The following is a 26,418-nucleotide window of genomic DNA, read 5'->3' as shown; positions in this document are numbered from 1 at the left end:
TTAATGGATATAAAGTATATATATGATAGGTGCATACAAATACTGTAAATTAGCGCTTCAGAAAATGTTGAAATTACTAATCCTACCATAGCGAAGGGTCATGAATATTAATGAGAACGTGCTGACGTTCCGTGGTAACCTTCCAATGACGAAGACTGTTATCTTGAATATTAAACATTAGTGCTGACGTCACGTGGTTGCCGTCCAATTGTTAACGACTGGGTCATGAATATTAATGAACAAACCTTCACCGTAGTTGGAGCAGTATCTTATCTAGATAAATAGAAAAAAGCGCCCCTTTCTAGACCCCGTTAATGGTAGCGTCCGCTGTGATACTTGGTTTCGTTTCCTCACCTTCGGAAAAACAGATCAGTTTGTACGGAATCGCAGCTTAGGTTCGGTCTTTTCTTCCAGCGCGCGAGCAGGATTCTCAAGCCGTCAAACTGGAGCCCTACAGAATGAGCATGTTTAAAGGGAAACGTCGAAATCACCGGTGTAAGTTTACGACCATCAAGTGTAACTTTGAGAATGTGTTGTTTTGCATTCAGTGCATTTCGCATTATTTGCATAAGCTCGCAATTAGTCATAGAAAACATAATGATAGTAAAGAACGGTATACTGTATATGTTTGTATCTTTTCCATGCCCTTTCTGTCCGTATCACCTGCTCAGTTCAGTTGCATGTTGGCAAATTGTCAGTGTTGTGCATGAGTAGCGTTATCTGAAAGGTAAGACATCCTCATAATGCTGAATCCATTACTGAAGTGGTCTGATATGGGAATTTGCTATGTATTGAAACCCTTGGCAATTCTATTATGTGTTATTAGAGCATGATGGTTGTATTTTATTTTTTATTTTTTTGGCCATTCAGGAGCAGAAATGATCCATCTTGAGTGAATGGACGGTGTCATTGTCCTCCTCCAATGTTACACTGAGCCAGAATCAACTGAGAAACTTAAGTTCCATCAGGTTTCTTTTAATGGTACTTTTTATGACCATTGACCTCCTCCTCTTCATCATCATCATCATCATCATCATGACAGATCTGTGCAGTAATCCATTAGCAGCAACTAAACTTGAGATGCATGTTAAACAATGACATTGTGCACATACAAATGTGTGTTATGAGCAGAGTTAATGTAGTAAACTAAAACCATTAAAATAAATGTTAACTGAAAAAAACAACAACAATAAAATATATTAAGAAATTGCTTCATTTCAGCTGCAAATGAACATAAAAATGCTAAAAATGAACATAAGCTATATTAGACATATTTAAAATATAAAATATTGGCTAAAATTTTAACCAAAATTAAAATGGAAAATATAAAAATACTATAATGTTATACTATAATGCTATATCAATTTTAACATAATAAAACTGATTATTAGGATAGTTTGCATTTATTGTGGTTAGACAGTGCTGATTCCTAATTCTGTTAATAGGTAGTTGATATATTTTTTTTATGATTTTTTTTTTACATTAATTTTTATGCATGAAGCTTTAATGAGCTCATGTTAATAAAAAAAAAAAAAACTACACTCAGTGACACACTTTGGGACCATTTAAAATAAACTATCAAAAATAATGAAAAACTAGCAAAAACATTGGTGGTGAAAACAGCACATTGAATTAAATGTGAAATTCTGGAAACATATTTTCTTGAAGAGATAGTATTTATAGTAAAACATACTCTAATAATCTTTTTTTTTACAGTGTAAATTTGAACCTATATGATCTTGTGATAATACTTTTTATATTTTTATAGAGTAGTACTTTAATCTGAGCGAGACCATGTGTTAATGTGACCGTCTTTGACATCCTAACAGACTGGCAACCGTATTCTGCTGCTGCTGTGTGAACATAACCATACAACAGAAGCTAAACATATCTGTATCTCAGGATCTTGGACACCCATAAGACTTGTTCTTAAAGCTAGCACACTCCAAAAGAAGAAATTTCTAAATTTATGAAGTGCCCCACAGTACTTTGCATCCCTCTTGACATTCAGATGTCCATTAGGAGAAGAGAGTCATATAAAGAAAATGATCTAAATGGAAGACTAGAGTTGTTGTTTCTGCTCAGTTACTAATAATAGAGAGATTTTATTGTGCTATATTTATTAGGAAATCTTTATGAAACCTCCAGTGCCTTCCAGGCCTGTTGTCTATAGTGTGATAACCCTGTCAGTGCAAGTTTATAGATCTCAGAGCCACAATGCACATCTGACGGATGGATTTGACCTGGTCATCCCACTGGGCTGTGAGGAATGGGGCAGTGTGTGTGACGGTGATGAGTGTGGACTTGGTCCCAACTGCTGTTTAAATTTCACAAGAATTCCTTGTAGTCACGTGTCTTCTGGCCTCAAACGAAATTTATATACACAGACAGACATAATTGCATGGTAAAGTAATGCTTTTATTCATAGAGTATCGTTCTAACTAAACTCCTGCAGATGTTCTTGTTAGTTCAGCTAAGAGTTATATTAGATCTGTCATCATCACTTAATCATGTAATTCATTGCATTCTGCTCTGGTCTTATAAATTCCCAAAGCCCAGCTGTTGTGCCTGTTGGTGCCATTAAATTTCAGCTAGGTGTATGGCAGATGTCTTATGGTGCTATATCTGATGGATTATTTCAATAGTGACAGGAAAACAAAGGCAGTTTCTTGAGACACAGAATGAGGGGAAAAGCTTTATGAGACATCCAGTCAAAAATTTAAGTATTAAATGTAAAAAGAATGTGCTCTCCCAAGATAAAACGTGCTTTCTTTCAATGCGTCTGCAATTTTTGCTCTTCATTTTGTGGAAATCCCAGCCAATCAGAATGTAGGCCATTTAGAGCAACAGGCGAAATGCAAGGGGCCTTGATTGGTTTTGTAGTTCAAATACAGTGTTTTTCTTCTAAATTGCACCATTATATAATGTTAAGCACTTCCACAAAATTCAGTTAAATTTGCATTAAAAACTGGCAGCTGGGGTTTAGAAAAAAGTGTTTCTATATTATATTTTTTAAATGTGATTTACTATGCAGGTTGGTATTAATATATTATTATTCATACTATATTTATCAATATTTTAAATCAGTTTTATTTTTACTTCAGTTTTATTAATTTTTTTCATTTAATTTATTTTAATTTTTTTTTATTTTAGTACTTAATTTAGCTACCAAGGCAACACTTCTATTTTTTTTTTATTAAATAGTTTATTAATATTTATGTTTTATTCTGTTCCATTTTTAGTTTTAGTTAACAATGACAACGTCGTTCTTATAATTTTTTTTATTATTATATATGAATTATTTCTGTGGTTGTCTTTATTGTGTTTGATTCTATAAGGTGACACATTTTTATTAAGAAAATTGTTTGTTTGTTTTTACTGTAAAAGTACCTATATTGTCTTATGGAGCATTCTTTTACATAATTAAGTCAAATAGAGATTTCAAGCATAAATTACATGGTTTTACATTTTTGTTACGTATTTTCTTCCAAAAATCTGGATAATTATAGTTGTTGTCCATAAATCTCTTTTTTCTGTATATGTTAATTTTATAGTAAAATAATTAATTGTTTTTACCCAAACCCTAAAATTAAAAAAAATGTCACATAATGTCAAGACAGCATAACTACTCACCAGCCCACAATCATAAATTCAAAGTCTTTAAATCCTAGCTGGACTTCCTACTGTGGTTTCATTCTAAAATCTCTCGCTGATCTGTGGTTCAAAGCGTGGTAACAGGATTTTTTTAGGATGAGTACTTTGCCGTAACTGATTTAGTGCAAAGGAAAATTCTTCAGCCAGATTATCATCAAAAGGCATGATCGCCTCATACGGCTGGATTATCAGAGCCAACCCGCACTGGAGATGTTTATGTTTGCTTTAGCTGCTCACATCTCGCCGCATGCGTCTGATCATGGCTATAAACCCGTTAACACCCTGATCCCTCAGGCGCCTGAAGTGCTTCATTATTTACTCATTTAAAGCAGAGTTTGTGCTTGATGTCTTGGCTTTTCATTGCAACATTATATTGTCTGCACCAGAGTTAGGGCTTCATATGCGATGAGGCCGGTCTGCCTACGGAGGTCCCTGCAGTGCTGAGCTTTAACATTTCACCCACCAACTCATGTAGATGCAACTGTACGACTTCAAGAAATAAAGTGTGGCACATTTAATTAGGTCAGTAAATTAATTTTAAATGAATGCATAAGTAAGCTGTGGAAAATCTCTGCATGGACTCTTTTGTGGTCGTTACATGTGCTATTAAAGGAATAGTTCATGCGAAAATGAAATAAGCATCATTTACTCCTCTTCATGACTTGCTTTCATTCGTACAACATAAAAGATGTTTGCACGTGCGTGTTGATCTTTTGTTCAGTTTCCAAATAGCACCTTAAAAGTAGACGAGATGAGAATGAGATGCTGTGTTTTGCAGGCGATAACACTGAGAAAGATTGACATGTACACCACATTTCATGTCATATCATTAGATCCACCAACATAATTATCAGTGTACCTCCTGCTGAATATCAGGTTTTAAATAGACGCCACATGGAGATGTATATGGCTGGTAGAGAGTGAGTGTGTGTGTGTGTGCTATATTAGGGTGTGTGAACGTGTACCTTACGCTTGTTGTGACTTTCAGACGTGACAGTGTGCTAAGTGGAAGAAAATGAAGGGTTGGCTGTAAGCTGTTCTTCTGTTTAGCAAGCAGTAAAACAGATGGCAACTAAGGATAAATCAGCACCCAGCTGGGGTGTGTATATATATACATATATATGTATGTTAGACAGCTCACTGGAATACTTGATTCTAATTGGTTAGTATAGTTTTGCAAATGTTAAATGAAATTACTGACAGTTGTCACTGGTGGAGGACATGCTGTGCCAGTTACATCTATAATTTATTTATTTTACAATTTAATCTTGAATTATGAAATACATTTATTTAAAAATAATTCACATTTTCATTTAATTTATAACAGTAGACTTTGCTGTGCCAGTGGTGAATGCAATTTATTTATTTTCTTTATAAATTTATTTTGCAATTATTCAAATTCTTTTGATTTTATTTTATTTTATTTTATGGCAACAGATATGCATTTGCTATGCATTAACTTGAAATGATTTAATACATTTATTTTTGTTTACTTGATTTTAAAGTAAGAGACTTTGCTGTGCTAGATACATAATTTAAACTACTTTATTTTAAGTTCAATTATTAATACATTTATTTAGCAATTCAGTATTTTATTTTATTTTATTTTTTATTTTGTGTTTGCTGACAAAGTTTTAATACTAATTTAAATTTTTGTCCCAGTGTTTGCTGACAATGTGGTTAGTAAATAGGCCCTAAAATATAAGACTTCATTCTAATTTTCAATTTTAATGAATTTGTTTCCTCCATTGCATTCCAGTTTTGAACAGAATAATCTTAATTGAACAGAATAATCAGTTTTGTGCATAAATGTTACTTGTAATTATAATTATAGTTTCTGTTCATTTCACATCCATTCCACACATATTTCAGTTTCACATATCACTCCATCTCTCTCTCTCTCTCTCTCTCTCCTTCTTTCCTAAAAAAACATCCAAGTATTTTGAACTTGGAAATGATTACATTTAATGCAGTGGTTCTCAAATGGCTTTACAATGGACGTCAAGTGGTGGTCATGATTGCATATAACAGTGAACTGCACGGGCCCAACAATATGCAAAATTACACGACATGGGTTGAATAGGAAAATTACCATTTTGTGATACATAAGCAAGACCAGAAGTGTGGTTTACTGAACACACACCGGGAAAGCATTGCAGTAGTATCCACGAAATTACTTAGTGACCAAAATACAATAGCGTTTGATTGGATGCGCAGCTGAAGATGATGTCTTGTGATGCACCTCTGAAGATGTTTGTCTTATTTTTGAATTGAGGTTTGTGCCTATTTGTATTGTTTGGTTACATTATTTTTATTTACATTTTGCATTTTCCTGATATCCACAACCAAACCAGAACAAACCTGTGTTAATAAACCAGAGATTCAGAAAAGATCCTGACCCCACCGTTCCCACACAACAAACCCTCTGTGTATTTATTCTTTGCATAGTCTACCATCGCACAGAAATTGCAGCATTTTTGTGATTTAATGGTTGTACACTACTGCGTTTGTGGTGTGTTTGTAAGGTCAAACTGATAAGAGATCAGACAAGGTGCAGAAAGATGGAGGTTGTTCTTTATTCAGAGAAAAAAGGAGCATGATATACGGAAACAAAACAGCTTTTCATTCTTGAGAATTGTTGCCTGTCAGATTAAAATGATTACACAGGAGACTGTCTCATCACATTAACTATGGACATGTTCCACTAACATCTGACAGCCAGATGCTTTTTGTCTTCATTTTGAACAGTACATCTATTTTTTTTTATACTTTGGAATTTGCTTGAAAACTGTGCTTGTGCATATTTTTCTTAAAACCAATTCCACTAAGTTTGAATACTTTTTCTAAATGCATGCCATTTGTGTCCTTTTGAAGTATCAACATACTTTTTGGTAACACTTCTTATGTTAAATAACAAATGTTTGTGAATAAGGACTTGGTTTTGAATAAGACTTGTTTCAGATGCCAACCATGTCTCTTTGTGAGTGCCCGCTTCAATGGAAAGCTTTCATGGTGCTACGATCCAAACAGTGAAAAAGCTCCACTCTCCCTCAGCCAGCACAGGGTTCAGGACCACGGAGAGCTCCTCTCGGTTTGGCCTGTCTCCAGGCAACCATTAGAAGTCCAGCGGACAGATGCAGATGAATGGAAATTTTCCCTTGTGGCTAGAGCTATGTCCCCTCTATGCCTACCATCAATCAGGGAAAATGTAAAAATAGACATCACTCTCTTGCATCTCCCTACTTTATTGGACAGATGCCCTTGCATGGGTACCGCATACATCTGAAGCGAGCAAACAAATGCTTTATAAAATAGGAATCAGAGTCTAATTTCTCATAAAAGCATGCTGTTTGCAGAAGTGACGTTGGCTAGGCCACGTCTGAGTCACTTTGTGAGCCGATGTGCTTGAGCATTTACCCCAGATCTGCATATATAACAGGATTTCTGCAAGGAGATGCTTTCTGAAAAGGTTCCATGTTTTCTGTCAAATTTTATCCTCTCATTTTGATCCATTAGCACCAAGAATCGCAAGAAGCTTTGTAAACATGACAAAATGTCCTTGTTTATGTTCAGTACATTTGTTAAAGGAATAGTTCAGCCAAACATGAGTTTTTCTTCATCTGAACAGATTTTGAGAAATTTAGCTTTGTATCACTTGTTCACCAATGCAGTAAATGGGTGCCGTCAAAATGAGCGTCCAAACAGCTGATAAAACATCACAATAATCCATAAGTAATCGACACGACTCTATCATTTAACATCTTGTGAAGCGAAAAGCTGCATGTTTGTTAGAAACAAATCCGTTATAAAAAAGTATTAGACTTCAAACTGTTTTTTCAGTTAAAATATGAGTCATTATTCTCCAGTGAAATGTAGTCTCATCTGAATCAGGAGAGAAATATGCACAGATCAGGCACCGTTTACAAGCAAAAACAGGCTACAACAGTTCTAAACAAATATGTCAGTTGATTTTGATATTCAAAGGACAACAGGAGATGGACTTATTTCACTGAAGGAAGCATTATTATGGATTATGCACTCATAATTTGTCCAGAAGTGACAGTTTAAAGAGTAATGATGAATTTATTACAAACACCCAAGTTTTTTCACTTTACAAGGTGTTCATTTTAAGGACAGGAGTAATGTGGATTATTGTGATGTTTGGACTCTTATTCTGATGGCACCCAATCACTGCATAGGATCCATTGGTGAGCAAGTGATGTATAATTTTCACAGCTCAACTGTTACTAACCACTAGGCACAGTCTGTCCATATCTATCAGTGCGAGGTATCAGAGCTGCAGAATAAAATGTGACTGTAACCATATTGCATTTATCTTGAAGCTGTTCTATGGCAGAGTTTCCCCTTTGAATTCCCTTGTATTGCAGCGGTGGAGTGTTTCTGTGATGAATGCTGCAGACAGGAGTACTGGGTTGTGTGGGTCAGATAGTTGAGATAAGTCTCACATATGTTCTGTACTGTGGTAATGCTCAATGATGATGGTTTGATAAAATGCTTTAATGTACATATACTGTAGATGCACCAAGGTCAAGTGCTTCAGCATTCCTTCTCTTCCTATTCATCTCTTCTCTTTCTTTTACTGCGGCAGTGAAATTAATTTGTTTTAGTGTAGGTTCTCATCTATAGTTCTTTGAAAGATATACTCTATGGATAAACAATGCACAAAATTGACTGAAATTAAATGACCCCAAAATGTATTTAGATATGTTAGCCACACAAAGGAATAGTTCACCAGAAAATTTAAAATTTCCTGAAATTTACTCACCCTCAAGCCATCCAAGATGTTGATGATTTTGTTTCTTCATCGGAAGAGATTTGGAGAAATTTAGCATTACATAACTTGCTCACCAATGGACCCTCTGCAGTGAATGGGTGCCGTCAGAATGAGAGCTGATAAAAACATCACAGTAATCCACACAACTCCAGTCCATCAATTAATGTATTGTGAAGTGAGAAGCTGCTTGTTTGTAATAAACAAGACGTTTTTTAAATTCAAACCACTGTTTTTGACAAAAATATGAGTCCTCTATCTGTGTTTTATTCAGTCCTTTTTGGGTGAACTATTCTTTTAAAAATGTATGAATGTCATTGCATTAGTTAACAAAATACCAAACCATGTGGCATTTGGTTTACAAGACAGAGGACAGTCCATGCATATTTTTCAAGCAAAATGTTTTGAATTATTAAAAACAATATGCCACAAAATCACTACGGAGTCGCACCACATTACCTAAACTAGCGCTGCACTATTAATTTGCATGCAATGTTGATTCACAGAAAGTTCAGTTCTACAAAAATTCAGTTTGCCTGCTATATGTGAATTGTGTTTGTAATGGACTGCATTTCTCATATATATCTCATTCTAAGAAAGTAGATTGCACAAAATCAGTTTTAAAGAACAGTTATTTGGGAAAACAAAGTTCTGCAGTATTTTTGGAATACAGGATATGTTTTTTTTTTCTTGTTTTACAATCCCAGGACTTCAAATTATTTGCTGAACATCAAACAGGCACCACATTGTTCTACCCACTAGCTCAAGTCATTAAAGGCTGATTTAGAGAGAAGTTGCATGGATTTATTTACGCGGCCGTGGTTTGAAAATCAAACCCAACAACCTCAGTATATGCAATGAGAACTCATTACTACAGGTGTTTGATTCTGAATTCTTCTGTGTTTCTGCAGATATTAACATGGCCGGAGAGCCGAAACCCTACAGGCCTAAAGCAGGATCCAAACGACCCCTGACTGCTGTCTACAGGTGAGCGTTTCCTATTAAATATAGGCACTGTACTTATATAAAGATAACATGCTGCAGTGTAAATGAAATGCATTTGCTGTTCTTACATGCTCCTCTGTTAGGAGAGCGGATTAAAGTCTGGTTTGTGTGGCTGAATGAAGCCGTCAGCACATTTGTCATATTATCAGGTTTAGATAACAGAACAGCCCGCGGTCTGCGATTATCAGCACATTCGTTCAATTGCTGAAGTTGCAGTTGTGTCTCACCGGTTCGGTTAGATGGTTGGACCCTTAAAGGAAGCGAAAAGCTCTCCAGACACATCAGTGAAAACTAACTAAGCAGAAAATGAGTGAAAAATCAATGTTTGAAAAGGTATTAGGCATTTGCTGCTTTATTGACAAGCGTTTGTAGGGATTCAGAACAATACATACTAACTAAAGCTAAATAAATAGTGACTGGACTGTGAAACAATTACTGGATTAGCGCGGTTTATGTTTTTGTCCATAAATGTAATGCAATTTTTTCCCTCCTTTTATTAGCACTTAGCAAAAAATAATAGAATCATTTTAATGAGACATTAAATTCTGGATTTTTGGCAGTTCAATTACTTATGAGCCTGAAAGAGTGTCTATCCAAGGACTTTAGCTTTTTTTGTGTTATATGATTGTATTTTACTTTAGCTGATTCTGGGTTTTTAATTCTTTATTTCTCACTCTCATTATATTTTTTGAAATTAATTAAGTCTTGATTTGCATTTCAAATCAACTAATTCAAACCAATCCATTATGTAATCTGAGGTAGGCCTAATTAGGAGAGTAGAACAGGAGCAAACCAACAAAGAAGAGCTTTGAATGTTAATTAGTTTGGAATGAAATGGTCAGAGAAACGAAGAATATAATGAGTTAGATGACCCGAAATCATCCTCATTCCAGCTTCTATAGTTGACAGGATATTCATAATATGCATGACATATATTTAAATACACAATTGCATTAAATTTGACCTTGTTTGCATCCTAAATTGCTGTCCTGATGTTATTGTGTACAATTAATTATTAGTGCATGTTATGGAAATAGGAAAACATAAATTAACAATCATGTATTTATAAATTAACATTAACTTAGAGTAATAAACAAATTGAACCTTGGAGTATTGAACCCATAATTTAATTCTATAATTTAATTTCTATATACATACAGTAAGTATATATGTATGTGTGTGTGTGTGTATTAAGAAATATATGAATTTATTATATTAAATATTTTCATATTTGTATATTTAATTATAAATATTTACTGATTTATTTTGTTTTTAATATTGCAACATTTCATATAACATTTATTATATTTTATTTTATTTATTTATTTAATATATTTTAGAACTGAAGTAATATAATCTTTTTTTCTTCTGATTTGTGAGTAATTTAACGGAGTGTGATGGAAGAGCGCTAAAGGGTTATGTGTGTAGGCTAAGATGGTGAAGATGAGGGGCAGGTTTAGGCCTCAGGTGTAAGGTATGATTTGATAGAAATGATTGCACATGTGTATAATGGCTGTGTATGATCTGACAGAGATGGATGTATATGTGTATAATTACGTGTATGGTTTGACAGATATTAATGTATATGTGGATAAATGTGTATGTGTGGGGAATGTTGAGAAGACAGTATGGGGAGAAGGGGAAAACTTAGGCCTAAGTTAGTTCATGAATTTATTCATCGTAGGTGTACAATATTCATAGATTTTATTCATGCTATAACCAGCAGGGAGAGGCTATTCAAACTCTGTACGACTTCAATGTCCCTTGATATATCAGGTGTAGTGTTGTGTTGCATGTGATCGGTGTAAGTGATTTTAGATGCCTGGAAGTTTGAAAAAACATCTAAGAATAGATGTGCAGTGAGAGACTCAGCTTGTAGCTATTTAAGCAACACTGGAGAGCATCCCTTCTTCTGTTTGACCTGCCAAGATGCTCAGTCAGCCTATAGCACAAACAAATTACGTAAAAAATCAAATGTATAAGATTCAACACTATTTGTAGCTAATCAAATAAACTCCTTTCAAGATGTTCTTAGTAACATTTTCAAATCATGCAACAGAACATTCTGAAATTCCTATTCATTTTCAGTTCAATGTATGGCTCAAAAGCTAAAAATATAAACTGTAAAGAATTCAAAATAGTGTTTTCATTCATTTCCTATTGCACTCTGCTGTACATGAAATGACTGAAGAAGCATCCCTGTTGCTTACCTTGTCAGCTGACATTATAAGTCTTCTGAAGAGATGTTTGGTGCTGCTGGTTCACACAAAGTTTACTGGTTGAAGTCGAAGTAGGGGTCACACACAAACTGGAGAGTGTCTGCCTCTCTGTCAAGATCTAAAACAAGCCACAGTCTAACTCCAGGAGGTTTCTCACTGTAATTAATAAACGACGCCGCTTTGATTGCTGCAGTAACTGTGTTCATGGGAGCTCTGCATGCTGTCTGAAGGCTGAAGATATTATTGATTTGTCTGTCAGCAGGGTGTTTAAATAACGTGTAGATGGATGGGATTGTTGTCAGATGATTTGAGTTTAACACATTTAAATCTCAGGTATAAATTGATTTGTGTTCAAGTGTAAAATCTTCCTGGCAGAACAATTGAGCTGTAAATATAAGTCTAAATCAAGGGGCTAATTTGTCCTCCATCACATCCTGACATAGCAAATCGCACTTTACACTGTGCCTTTGTTTTGTCTTTTTCAGTGGTTATGAATTTGATTATGATTACTACAGGGATGATTTCTACAATAGGTATGTATGCATTTATTTACCATTAATATGACTGCACACATTTTGAAACACTCGAGTCCTTCAACAGCATGATCTTTCATGTATTACTTTAAGCTTCGTCAAATGTCAGTATGTAAAGATGAAAAGATGCATACAAATTAGGGCTGTCAGTGGATAATCTAATTAAGTTTCGATTAATTCAATTAATTTGACTGAAAATACCCACAAAAGATTATTCAAAGCTATGTGTTAAATGAGAAAGTATCAATTAGACATTACAAATTGCAGCTTTAGAAATAAATATTTTATTTGATTCAACATAAAATGTATTGTCCATAAACATTTAGGCTACAACAGCCTAACGCAAGCTATGGAACATAAAAGAAGATTTGAGAAATTTCTCAGTATTTTTTGTTCATACAATGAAAGTCATTGGTTTGTTACTAACATGTTCCATATGTTCCAAAAAAGAAAGGTTTGAAACGACATGAGGGTGAGTAAATAATGACCGAATTGAATTTTTTGGGGTGAACTGTCCCTTTAATGTTTTATTTTTATTATTATTATTTATTTATTTTTCATGAAATGATACTCTAAGTTAGAAACTAAATCTGCCAGCAGGTGGCGGTAAATGTCTTTACGAGTCATTCAATTCAAACCGCTGATTCATTCAGGAATGAAGTAAACGGCTGTCTTTATGAATAGGCTTTGAATCATTGGTTCACACAATTCGTTCAAAACGTGTTCAAAATTAATTCGGAATTCGTTCAAAATTCATTCAGAAACTAAACCACTGAGTTGCTCGGAGACCCGCAACAATTCTGCCATGGCTTTAAAGGTAATATGTTCCCTGCAAAATTGTGCAAAAAACATTGTTTAAAATAACGCAATATTAACTTCTTATTTACTGAACTGTTTTTATAAAATCACATTTGCACTCGTGGTATTCGGACATAAACAGCACTTGTCTAATATTGCTCTAGCTGCTGGTGTAATATCGCTTATCGTTTGATATAAATATGAGACAAACACAGGAGCAGTGTTTGCACCAATATTTAGAATTTTAGGGCATAACTGCATTTATGGAGTTGTTTCCCTGCATCATATTTGTCAACTGTATGGAATATAAGATGATGTACAGGTCTGGGGGCGGGGCCAGTGCGTTTACTGCATTCAAATATTTTAATCGCGTTATTTTTTTCATAACTAATTAATTAAGTTAAACTGACAGCCCTAATACAAATATATGAACGTAATTAAAAATGACATTAACAGATCATTTATCTTAAACACCTACAGTTCGTCCGTGAAAGAATTTAAGAGAAAGCAGACATTGTGGAGAAAAATTCATAAGCTTTGAGTAAATGGAGCTCGTCTTTAATTTCTAAAAAAGCTCTTTTGCTTCTTATGATCTCATCTTTTATTAGCAGAGACATTTACTAAATGTCAGCTGGGTGGAGAGCTGTGAATATCCAGGAGAGATTGATGCGAGAGCAAGGGCATGTGCCTTTGTTTGACATTTTCTTGTACCTCCTTTCTTTTCTGTAACTTCTTTTGAAAAATTCGCCTGCCATGATGACGAATTTCAAAAGTAGCTCTGCTAATTGCAGGGAAACCAGAATCTAGGAGTCAGAAATGTTTTTGGGGGTGAAAGAACTTTAGAAAGCCATATAATTCCGAATCAAAAGCCTGGTTTTGAGTGTTAATGATGTTATGACGTCTGTTTTAAACTCTGCACATCTTCTTTGGTTCTTTTATCCGGTTAGGCTCTTTGACTATCACGGACGGGTGGCTCCTCCTCCGAGGGCAGTGATTCCTCTCAAACGCTCTCGAGTGGTGCTTCCATCCACTCGACGCGGGAAGAGTTCATTCCCTATTAAAACCTCCTCCTCCTCTTCCTCAAGACCACCATCATCATCATCGTCCTTCTCCTCTGGGATGAAATGTAAGCCATTATAAATATCACATAAACGTCTAAATATAAAGAAAACTTAGAATTTAATACAAGTTCACAAAATAACTTGTGGCTGTAGAATAAAATATTTAACTACAATTTATTTCATAATTTTATTGAGTAAACTCAATGTAGAATTTAGATAAATTTTAAGGAAAGAAAGAAGCAAAACTTGCTGTGCATTTATTCTTGTGGTTGAATATGTCTGCAAATATATGACAGGTCAGTTTCTCGCAGACATGTTGCTCTTCCCTCTGCACAATAGTACACACTGTCCTGTTCTCCTCTCAACCTGTCTGAAAGCACAGAAACCATTATCAGAGTACACGCAGTTATAAACAGACACTATTCCAGGCTCAGTATACAGAAACAAGATATTCTGTTTTCTCAAACTTCATTAAAAAGCACAGGAAATGCTATGAATTTAATGTAATATATATAAACATATAAATATTTATATATTATCAACTGCCTGATTTATTTTGATGTTGTCATAAAATACCTATTTTTCCAATATAAAGTTAGATATACAAGTATATTCAGCTTTATCTGCATACGTATATTATACTGGCATAGGGTGATACTATATAGCAAACCTGAACTTTTTGATTTCTTATATAGTTGCTAAATGAAAGCTAAATTATCTCCTTACTCTAATCTGCTAAATGCAACTATAAGACATGAAGGTATTTAAGATATAAACATTAACATCATGATTTTCTGTAAAGCTGCTATGAAACAATGTGAAAAGAGCGATAAAAATAAATTTGACTTGACTGAAGATTGCAAATGCCACTTGGAAAAAAATGTCACGAATGCCACTATTTGGTATTTTGGTGTAATGCAATGACATTCATGCGTTTTCACTGAACTCTGGCTTTAGCAGTCTATGGCACACTTAATGAAATCCATGAGCTTTATTCCTCATTTCCAATTGCTGGTTTGTTGTCTAGCACAGTAGCTCTCTCTTACAGGTTACATCGAGTGAAAAAGAGACTTTTTATATTTCATGGGAGCAAAAATCAAGAACATATTGATTTTTTGTAAGCACAGAGCATTCTGAGACTTGCGGCTGTCTGAAACGCTCCTTTAATTCTGCCTGGGATGCGAGCCAAACGGCAAGACAGAACATCATGCGGTCGTGTTTGTAAATTAGAATTCATAACACTAATTCAGATTTTATCTGTAACCCACAAGTAGCAGCTTTCACAGCATCTGTCAGCATCCCACCGTCTCCTCCAAGCGCAAAGCTCAGAAGTCGAGATTAGCCGTGGTGCATGACACTAATGCTCTTAGCTGTAGTGCTGTGGCCTCTCCGCAGGCTTTTCTTATATCAGTGCAATTCACGGGCAAAAATATCCATGGCATGTACACAAAAGTGCCAGTGTTTACCTTAATCTGCTTTTCACTGGAGTTCTCCCTTCTCTTCACAGAGCAAACTGGAGATTAGCTTTATACCACACCGAAATAGCATTTAATTTGGCTCGAAAAGTTTACTTTGGCTGTTTTGCACAAAACCACTAAATATTTTGCTGATGATTATGCAGTCGTTCTCTGTTTAAGATCAGAATTGTGATGTTTTTTCATTGCCGCCAGAAAACACTGATTGCTATGTAGTAGAGGAGATGTGAAAACACAACTACTGCAATTTGTGTCCCAAATAGAGGTCAGCCACAAACCAGAGTGACATGAATAGCAAAGCCTGTTTTATTTGCCTCTGTCTGTGAAATAATTTCGGGAATTTGATTTGTGACATGCTGTACTCCATCTAAATATTTTAAACGGGATTTTGCTAATTCTATTATGCATGAAGCTTTTGTGGCCTCTTATTAATACCATGAGCTTGTATGGAATATTTGGACTTTTTCATTTGTCACACTATAAGGAGCATTTAAAATGAACTGCTGGCAAAAAGGTAATTCAAAAAAATTAAAAACCAGGTACAGGACATAAGACATAGGGCAGACGTAATCAAACTTTTTATTCCACTGAATATTTCTCAGGGTAATAACATTACTGTTTAATTTCTGTCTGTAAGATTTTATTAATGTTTTTGAAAGAAGTCTCATACCAATATTGCATTTATTTAAAACAGTAGTATTGTGAAATATTATTACAATTTCAAAATAATTTTAAAATGCAATTTATTCCTGTGATGCAAAGCATCATATCTCCAGTCTTCACGGTCACATGATTCTTCAGAAATCATCCTGATATGCTGATATTAGATATTTGAGAGACATTTCTTATTATTATCAGTGTTGAAAACAGTTGTATTGCTTAATATTTCTGTGGAAACAATGCATTTTTTTTTCTTATGATAAATAGAATTAGTAGATTCTATGATAAATACAAAGTTAAAAAAAACAGCATTTATTTGAAATAGAAATCTTTTTGTAACATTATACACATCTTTACTGTCACTTTTGATCAATTTAATGCATCCTTGCTGAATAAAAGTATTTATTTATTAAAATAATATTCAAATCCTGTTTAAAGGACAGAAATGACTATAATTAAGAGAGCTTAGAAGTTACCTTACAGTTACTGAGATATAGAGTTTGTGACAACTAGTCACTGCCTCCCCTAGACTTTCCATTACATTTTAATCTAGTCTTGATCTTGGAAAACAACACGTTGTGCGTCATAATCTGCCGCATTTCATGCAAGGCGCGTCACACATCCTCTAAAAGATTCACAAGTAAACCGCTTGAAACAAGTGATAAAAGAGAAAGTTTCACCAGCCCTTGTCATGTCAAAAACAAATTGATGATAGGGTTGTAGGTTGCCCAGATTAAAACTCCTTCAGAATTCACGTTTGCAAAGCTTGAAGGCAATTTTTGGACATGTTGTCTTTGGAGTTTGGAGCAATTTGAATGGTTGCACACAGACACGTTCATTGAATTTCAGTAGATACGACGTTCCGTCAACTAAACACCTACACACGCAGAGCTTTCTTCCTCGAGCGGGTGATGGCAGGTGACACCATTTTGTGAGGTAGTGGAAAAGCTGGCAGCGGTGTGACAGAAGTGCTGGGTCACGCTGTGTTATCAGGGCTGGAGGCGGTGACAGCAAAACGACAAGCTTCAGCTTTCTCAAGGAGGGGAACGGCTCGAAAAATACTGGGAAATACAGACTAATGAATTTTTCAACAAAGCATTTATATGTATCCTGGAGCTCCAATTATCATGAAGAAGCAGGTTTTTTGTGTCAAGAGATGCAGCTGAAAGTTTGTCACAGAGGTCCATTCAACCAACACTGCATTTCCCAGTCATTTTTCTAGCGTCGTTCAATATATTAAAGTAGTAGATTTTAGAAAAAAGATTAGATTTTGCCTCTGTCAATGAAAATGGTTCCTGAAATGTATTATTTATTATTAAATAACTCAGTCATAAAGACAGGCACTTGTTATGTCCCTGAACAAAGGAGCTTTTTTTAAACAAATTCAGTTGAATGAATGATTCAGTGACTCGCTCATAAAGACAGTCTACTGTTTTGTAGACTTGTTGAAGCAGATTAGTTACATTTTTGTAACTAATTCTCATTCATATAGAAGCCACTTGTTTAGTTCCTGCGCTAATTAGTATTTTTGGTTGAATGAACCATTCAGTGTCTCTCTCATAATGATATTTCACAAATTTATTAGCATTCTTAAACAAATCACTAAAAGAGTCAATGACTTATTTAAAAAAGGTGGTGTTTTGTTGGTGAACGAAACACGATGTTTTTGAACAGATCAATTAAATAATTCAAAGGCTTAATCATTAAAAACAGTTACTTGAGTTTTTGAATAAATCTCTTGAATTAATCAAATTAATTATTCAAGAAGCCACTTGTTTTGGTCCTGCATGAATTAGTATTGGTTGAATGAGCCATTCAGTGACTCTCATATAAAGATAATCTGTTATTTCACAAATTAATTAGCATTTTTAAACAAACTGTTTGAATGAATGATTCAATGACGCATTTAAAAAGTAAATGTTATTTAGTTTGTGAATGATCGATTAAAATGATTCAAAGGCTTAATCATAAATACAGTTTTTGAATGAATCTCTTTAATTAATAATCCATTAAATGAATCATTCATAAAGAAGCGTCTTGTTTAGTTCCTGCATGAATTAGTACTTTTGAAGAAATTGGTTGAATGAGCCATTCAGTGACTCATAAATACAGTCTGTTATTTCACAATTAATTAGCGGTTTTAAACAAATTTGTTGTTTCATTTGTGAATGCTTTTGAACAGATTGCTTGAATCCTTCAATGGCTTAATCATAAAGACAGTTGCTTGTTTAGGTCCTCAATGAATTATTATTTTTGACTGAATCTCCTGAACGAATGATCGTTTTTTTTTTTAACTAATCAGTTGAATGAATAATTCAACGACTCATTTTTAAAGACAATCTGTAGTTTAGTTGACAAATAATTCAACATTTTTGAATGGATCGGTTAATCATTTAATGTATTGCTCCTGAATTAATTTGTTTTTGAATGAATTGGTCGCATAATTCAGTGACACACTCTTAGACAGCTTTTTTAATCAGAATTTTTGAGTGAATCATTTGAATGAATGATTCCTTGACTCACTAGCCACCACATACTAACATAAAGATGCAAATGCAGGAAGAATCATACAAACACAAATCTACGGAAGGTGAGGTTTTGGGCTGATTTCAAAACACATGAAAGCAGGATATATTTGAAGATGTCCCATTTCCATATTTTTAAACTGATCCAGCGTTGGATATTATTTGCTACCCCTTTTTTCAGCCTATTTGGGTTTTCCTTCATGACCAAGGTCATTCTAAGTGTTTATTAGATTCAGTGTGCGTTCAATGGTGTAGTCATCTGAGGGAGATTAATCTGACAGCTGTCAGATGGAAAAAAAAGCAGTGGACATATTTAAAGCACTGAATATTCACATAAATTAGCAGCATGAATTAAGATAGCAGACATTGAGCAGACTTTTCATCCCATGTGACGCAGTGGATTCATTGCATGGAGAGTCTTTCAGGGTGACCAGAGGTTAAACGTTTCATGAACTCATAATGCCGGATTTTAAACTGTATAGTTGTTTTTTCAGACTGAACTTCAACGTAAGTGTTCGCAGACCAGATCTATAGCCAGGTTACAGTTAAAGACATCTACAGTGTAAAAAAAAGTTTTTTGAAGCTAATATAGCAAAGATTATCAGAGTATGTTTTACACAAAATTCTGTCTTTCTGCTTCAAAATTTCATGTTTAATTCAACATCAGAATCTCATCACGGTGTCTCTGTGCATTCAAAATGCCATCAATAAAATGCATCTGTGTTCGTTGTCCATAACATACGCCTACCCATACCATAACCCCACCATGGGCCACTCGATCCAAAACGTTGACATCAGCAAACCGCTCACCCACGCGACGCCATACACGCTGTCTGCCATCTGTCCTGTACAGTGAAAACCGGGATTCATCCGTGAAGAGAACACCTCTCCAAAGTGCCAGACGCCATCAAATGTGAGCATTTGCCCACTCAAGTCGGCTAGGACGATGAATGCAGTCAGGTCGAGACCCTGATGAGGACGACGAGCATGCAGATGAGCTTCCCTGAGACGGTTTCTGACAGTTTGTGCAGAAATTCTTTGGTTATGCAAACCGATTGTTGCAGCAGCTGTCCGGGTGGATGGTCACAGGTCTCATCTTGGAGGTGAAGATGCTGGATGTGGAGCTCCTGGGCTGGTGTGGTTACACGTGGTCTGCGGTTGTGAGGCCGGTTAGATGTACTGCCAAATTCTCTGAAACGCCTTTGGAGACGGCTTATGGTAGAGAATTGAACATTCAATTCACGGGCAACAGCTCTGGTGGACATTCCTGCAGTCAGTATGCCAATTGAACGCTCCCTCAAAACTTGCGACATCTGTGGCATTGTGCTGTGTGATAAAACTACACATTTTAGAGTGGCCTTTTATTGTGGCCAGCCTAAGGCACACCTGTGGAATAATCATGCTGTCTAATCAGCATCTTGATATGCCACACCTGTGAGGTGGATGGATTATCTCGGCAAAGGAGAAGTGCTCACTAACACCGATTTAGACAGATTTGTGAACAATATTTGAGAGAAATAGGCCTTTTGTGTACATAGAAAAAGTGCAAAAAATGGGGGCAAAAACAAAAGCATTTAGTTTATAATTTTGTTCAGTGTGTGTGTGTGTGTATATATATATAATAGAAAAAAAGCTTCAAACTTGATCGTGTATTTCCAACAGGCTGAAAACAGGTCTTGTTAGGTTTTATTGACTGATAAAAGCTGTAACCATGAAAACACATGTAGTAACATGGTTTTACTTGCATTGGCTGATATCAACCAGCGTTGAATGAGATTAGGGATAAAACTAAATTAAAAACCACAGGACAGGGAACTCTTTGAACTCTTAGTTTAGAACCAGCAGCCCTGAATAAGTCTTCTTCAGACTTGAATTATCTGTGGCGATAGAAGGATGAGCATAGCGCTGTAATCTCCTCAGGTTTTAACTCATGTGTGTGTAATGTATTTTCTTTTGCAGTGAAGTCCGATCAACTCCAGACTATCAAACGTGAACTGACTCAGATCAAGATGAAGATCGACTCTCTTCTGGGCCGCCTGGAGAAGATCGAGAAACAGCAGAGATCCGAGTGCGGTGAGGCAGACAGAGAACTAAGAGAGCAGGAATAAAATCCAGTCTAGTGGGATAGGGTTGCAAACATCGGCTCTACGGGGAGAAATATTGGGAGTGTATATGCGCTATCCATCTCTGTGACAGGCGAGGAGACAGCAGCCAATTTATCAGAGCTGTTATACAGGCAATCTTGCACTGTTTTACTATAGCAAATCCCATTTCGCTTTGTTCGCCAGTAGATGAGAGCACTGTTTTCATCTAGCAGACACACCGAGAAACGGCATAATGCTCGTCGCACATTCCTGTATCAAACTTTAGGTCTATTGCATTTGCTTGATCCATACAGATTCAAGAAAAAGAAAATTACAGTTCTTTCATCATTTACTGTCCCTCATGTCGTTCGAAACCCTTATCACTGACTTTCTTTGGTAGAACTTCTACAGTTTATTGTAATATAAAGCCTACTGTATATTTTCTAAGCAAATTTCTAAGGCCTCTAAATGATCAATCTGATCAAAATTTTGCAGAGAAACCTGTTACACACAATCTATTTCATGGCTTCATTCATATAATTGATAGTTTAGCATGTTAAAAATACTTTTAGTATAATTCTAAAAACAGGTTGTGGTGTGTGTTTTTTTTTTCTTCTGTGAAATCTTTACTTATTTTTATAAAGTAAACATAAAAATAATTTTTATATTGTTAGTAATATTTCAAGATGAACACTGACAGGACTGAAACAATTGAAAAAATGATCCATACTTTTTTTGTTTGTTAAAATTGTTAAAATGTATCAAATATGATTTAGAGCGTTGAGCATAAAACTAAGCATTTAAATATCATAGTAGTAATACATAACTGGGAGATATAGATCGAAAACCTATTTATATATATTTTATGTAAGTTGTCTGCTATACTATTATAAAGATCACATTGATTTACATTCTAAAAATTATTTAAAAAAAATTACAAATTGAATAATCAATATTCATATTCATATATATATATATATATATATATATATATATATATATATATATATATATATATATATATATATATATATATATATTCATATATATATATATATATATATATATTCATATATATATATATATATTCATATATATATATATATTCATATATATATATATATTCATATATATATATATATATATATATATATATATATATATATATATATATATATATATATATATATATATATATATATATATATATATATATATTCTGACTATTATTTCATGTCAGGATTTAAATTATTAATACATCATGTTTGCATATAATATTCTGCCTAACTTCTTTCATATTTCATACATATTTTTGAGTGAAAACATTTTAATTTTTACATTTATATTTAGTCATTTAGCAGACTCTTTTATCCAAAGCGACTTAAAAATTAGGACAATGAAGGCAATCAAAATTAACAAAAGTGCAATGATATGCAAGTGCTATCTTTTTTTTTTTTTGCTATCCACTGCTATCTAGATTTTTAGGTGAAAAAAAAAAAAATCATTTTGGGATGGAAAATGTCATTTTTGCTCTCAGTATGACCAATATTTGTGAGATAAGCCATAATCGTCTTATATCTCCATGTCGTTCCTTCAGAGTCTCATAGGAAATATGAGGACAACTGCGACTCTTTGCATGAGGGGTCGATATCAGAGGCGGCAGACAACTCTGGAGAGGAGGGAGGGGAAGGACAGCTGGATGCGGAGGCGGGAGAAATGACGGATGGTGGCGAGGATGACTACGACGAGGAAGGCAGCACTGATCTGGTACGCTGGCCCCCCATTGGGCCTTTCTGGCAGCAGTGGCTCTGAAAAGCCCCGCTGAAGCTAATTCTGCAGATTTATTCATGGTTGCGGTCATGAGAGATGCAGGGTCGGCAGAGCAGAAGCTGACAGGGTTCCACTGGGCTGCTTCCTGCTCTCTTAACCCTCACCTGTCACGCTCTGTAATTAAAACCGAGTCAGAACCTGGAGACACTGGGGTCCAGCAGCACCGCAACCAACAGCAAAGTCAAATTAAGATTTAGGATGTGCTTCCCATTGCGGAGACAGGCTGACTGTATTTTAATGAGCTTGTGCGTTGGTTAAACTAGAGGGAAACGTCGAGGCGAAATCCTGCTGGAAAGATTCCCAACAGTGTTACAGACATTTCAGGTCAGAGCGTGACCTCCAACACAGCTGGGTTTGGTAGATACCCAAACAATACAGATACAAATTGGCTGGACTTTTTAAAAGAAACTCTAGAGAAGGGATTTTGGACCCTGAATATCTACAAAAGGGAACTTGAGGTTACAGAATTGTTTATATATTATGATGAATGTGAGCATTGGGCGAGTAAATCTCAAGGTCTTTTGAGAACCTGAGCTGCTCTTTCTAAGCAGATGAATGGCTAGACTTTCAGAATACATCTGCTTTTCTGGTGCCATGCAGCTTTTGTTAATATTCATCTGCCTGTCTGAGAAAGTATGGGTTGTTAGATATGATGTGAATGAGTTTGAATAAAGTCTTCATGGACCACCTGAGGCATTTTACACAAAATGGTTAGATTAATTGGATAACTCTTTTTGGTACCAAGTTAATGGTGCCTCTTATACCAAGTTAAATACTGTACCTCTATTAGATGGAAAGTTTTTATTTTTATTTTTTAATGTAATTTCTGGGGATAAAATGACTGAAAAGCCATAATTAAATAGGTCTAAACTGCAAATGATCAGAACGTAACAAAAACATATTAGTCTTTTCACAGTAATATAACCTGTGGAGAAATAGTTCAATTTAGTTTCAATTAGAAATCTTTCATAACATTATACATGTCTTTATTGTATATTTCTTTATTTATATTCTGGTATGGTTATGTGAGACTAAAACTGCTTATAGCAGTTTATTCTATATACAAGTGCATTTCTAATTTGAAAGATCAGATTTTGCTGAGCTGTTATGTATTCCTAAACTAATTTTCTTTTTTGTTTGTGTTTCAGATGGAGAATCATGTGTCTGATATTGACAACTGAATGTAAGTTTATTTTATTTCATAGATGTATTTAAATGATATTAGACAGTATATGTGACCCTTTACCACAAAACCAGTCATAAGGGTCAATTTTTTTAAATTGATATTTATACATCATCTGAAAGCTGAATAAATAAGATAGCACAATATTTGGCTGAGATACAACTATTTGAAAATCTGGAATATGAGGGTGCAAAAAATATTGAGAATCACTTTTAAAGTTGTCCAAATGAAGTTCTTTGCAATGCATATTACTAATAAAAATGACGTTTTGATATATTTACGGTAGGAAATTTACAAAATATTTTCATGGAACATTATCTTTACTTAATATCCTAATGATTTTTGGCATGAAAGAAAAATGGATAATTTTGACCCAAACAATGTATTGTTGGCTTTTGCTACAAATATACCCCAGCGACTTAAGACTGGTTTTGTGTCACATATATTCTTAATTTCATAAATGCATTATTTTCTGAATCATTTTCATGGTGACTGAATGAATCATATTGATCACAAATACAAATAAGTGCAATACAGTCTTGTTTTTAGAGTTCTGCATCCACAGAAGAAATCAACTCTGCATTGAACAGAAGACATGAAACTCTGTGAAGACGGAAATCTCTTCTCAAAGAGGCCATGAAGGCTCTCGATTGGCTGATTAGACGCAGAGCAAATATTTTGACAAGTTTAGCATCTGCTAGTCACTTCCGCTGTTTTTCATTTAATAGCATCTGGCACATTCAATCATATATAATTTGCATATCTCCAGTAAAAAGCAAAGTAGTTCACATTTAATTTTGAAGTTCATCATGCAAACACTAAAGTTTGTTTTTTTTCCCTCGAGGATAATTTCCTTAAGCAAATATGAAAGGTTTTTGCAGTCTGTGTGTGGAAAATGAGCCTTAATGGCATTTTTGAAACCTTCAGTATTGACAGAAAACTTATTTAAATAATTCTAAAATTTTAAAGATTTTCAAATATGAGGTCTGAAGCCAAAACCTTTTTTGCGTGTGTGTGTCTGCTTGTTTTGGATTTCTTGCATCTATATCCCCATTTTTCTGAAAACGTTTGTGTGTGTGTGCGTGCGTGCGTCTAAAATCTGATTGTGTAATTGTACTCCATGGATCAAAATACATATAATTTTCCCAAATCAAGGTAAATGACTAGTCAAGTGGTTTAATGAACACATTTTAGCTCCATACTGCCAAATAAGTTTCATCAGACTTCTTGAACTTAGACACTTCAGGATGACTGAAATATTGTCAGACTTAACTTTAAAAATTGAATTATGTCTTAATGTGTCATAATTTTTAACGATACTGTAAAGATGTTGTCACTGTATTTTGTTTTTATCATGCATAGCTGTGTGTAATTCAGAGCGATTTGTAGTAGTCACTGTTTCCGTTCTCTATGATGTCATTCAGTATGGAGTGTGTTATAATGAACTCTATTTTTGTATGGCAGATTTACAGAAAAAGCTTCAGAATATTCATATTCATATCGCTCTGCTGACATTTTCATTCTGCTACTTTACATAATTTGTTTAATTCAGAATGTGGAAAGATGTGTATAGCATAAAAAAGAAAAAGATTGATTGAAAATGGATCCATTGGGAAAATGATTCTTTTCTATATTCTAGAAATCAGCATCATGTATGAGAGAAAAATTATTCTATACCGTTTAGGTCGCTGGTCTCATAACAGCTCAGCTCAGAGACCTAGTAAAATTACTTCATATTGTATAGAAATGTAAACTATTTGTAAAGATATTTTTATGATTGGCATGTTAATTATTTTAATGTATTTTCCGTTGTCTCTTTTGTTGTCTGGCTATAGGCTTTGTGGTTAGGAAAAGACTGCCATTACAATCACTATATAAAAATTGCGAAAAATTAAAACTTTTTTTTTTCTATATTTATTGTGAAGCAGAACCGAATGCAATATTTCAAATTCAGCCTAAAAGGCATTGGCTTTAAAGGAATGGTTAAACTTAAAAAAGCTAATTTCCATCCAAGATATTGATAAGTTTGTTTCTTCATCAGAACAGATTTGAAGAAATGTAGCATTACGTCACTTGCTCAGCAATGAATCCTCTGCAGTGAATGGGTGCCGTCAGAATGAGAGTCCAAATAGCTGATAAAGACATCACAAGTAATCCATACGACTCCGCCAATTAATGTCTTGTGACGTGAAAAGCTGCATGTTTGTAAGAAACAAAAACATAATTAAAGGTTTTTAAATCTTAAACCATTTTCATTGTAAATGACGCTTGATCTGTGCATATATCTCTCCTGAATCAGACAAGATGACTTTTTCAATGCAAAAAGCAACATTATGGATAGAGGACTCATATTTTTTAGCCGAAAACAATGGTTTGAATTTAAAAACGTCTTAATGATTCTTTCTTACGAACTCTCATTCTGACGGCACCCATTCACTGCAGAGGATCCATTGATGAGTAATGCTAAATTTCTCCAAATCTGTTTTGATGAAGAAACAGTATTGGATGGCCTGAAGGTGAGTACGTTTTCAGCAAATTTTCTTTTTTGTGTAGCTGTTCCTTTAAGAACAAAATAATATTTACTGGTGGTCATAAGGCT

The 26,418-nt window shown here is 34.6% G+C and overlaps 1 protein-coding gene across 2 annotated transcripts; it reads left to right on the top strand.

The window, feature by feature from the left end:
• Positions 1-216: 216 nt before the first annotated feature.
• LOC306865078 (RNA-binding Raly-like protein) lies at positions 217-26,418 on the top strand. Of its 2 annotated transcripts, none has more exons than XR_013783836.1 (8): positions 217-495; positions 9,358-9,433; positions 13,949-14,127; positions 20,682-20,795; positions 22,404-22,573; positions 23,785-23,819; positions 24,369-25,899; positions 26,262-26,418. XR_013783836.1 is itself a non-coding variant. In XM_079409444.1 (8 exons), exons 1-7 carry the CDS (start codon positions 459-461, stop codon positions 23,815-23,817), a joined length of 657 nt encoding a protein of 218 aa, XP_079265570.1. In that variant the 5' UTR covers positions 250-458; the 3' UTR covers positions 23,818-23,819; positions 24,369-25,731. The 2 variants fall into 2 exon arrangements, 1 of the variants encoding a protein (XP_079265570.1); XM_079409444.1 differs by lacking the exon at positions 26,262-26,418 and adding an exon at positions 12,156-12,203 and having other exon boundaries at positions 250-495; positions 24,369-25,731.

The sequence above is a fragment of the Barbus barbus genome (assembly GCF_936440315.1).
Source record: "Barbus barbus genome assembly, chromosome: 46".
Classification (NCBI taxonomy): Eukaryota; Metazoa; Chordata; class Actinopteri; order Cypriniformes; family Cyprinidae; genus Barbus; species Barbus barbus.
The sequence above is the reverse complement of the archived record's forward strand: the minus strand, read 5'-3'. Positions and strand labels throughout refer to the sequence as shown.

Bases quoted from the DNA above. Each gene is read 5' to 3' on its own strand.
- LOC306865078 (XM_079409444.1), top strand. From the start codon at position 459: ATGAGCATGTTTAAAGGGAAACGTCGAAATCACCGGT. The intron at 496-9,357 runs GTAAGTTTACGA...GTGTTTCTGCAG, and splicing joins GAAACGTCGAAATCACCGGT to ATATTAACATGGCCGGAGAG. The intron at 22,574-23,784 runs GTACGCTGGCCC...TTTGTGTTTCAG, and splicing joins AGGAAGGCAGCACTGATCTG to ATGGAGAATCATGTGTCTGA.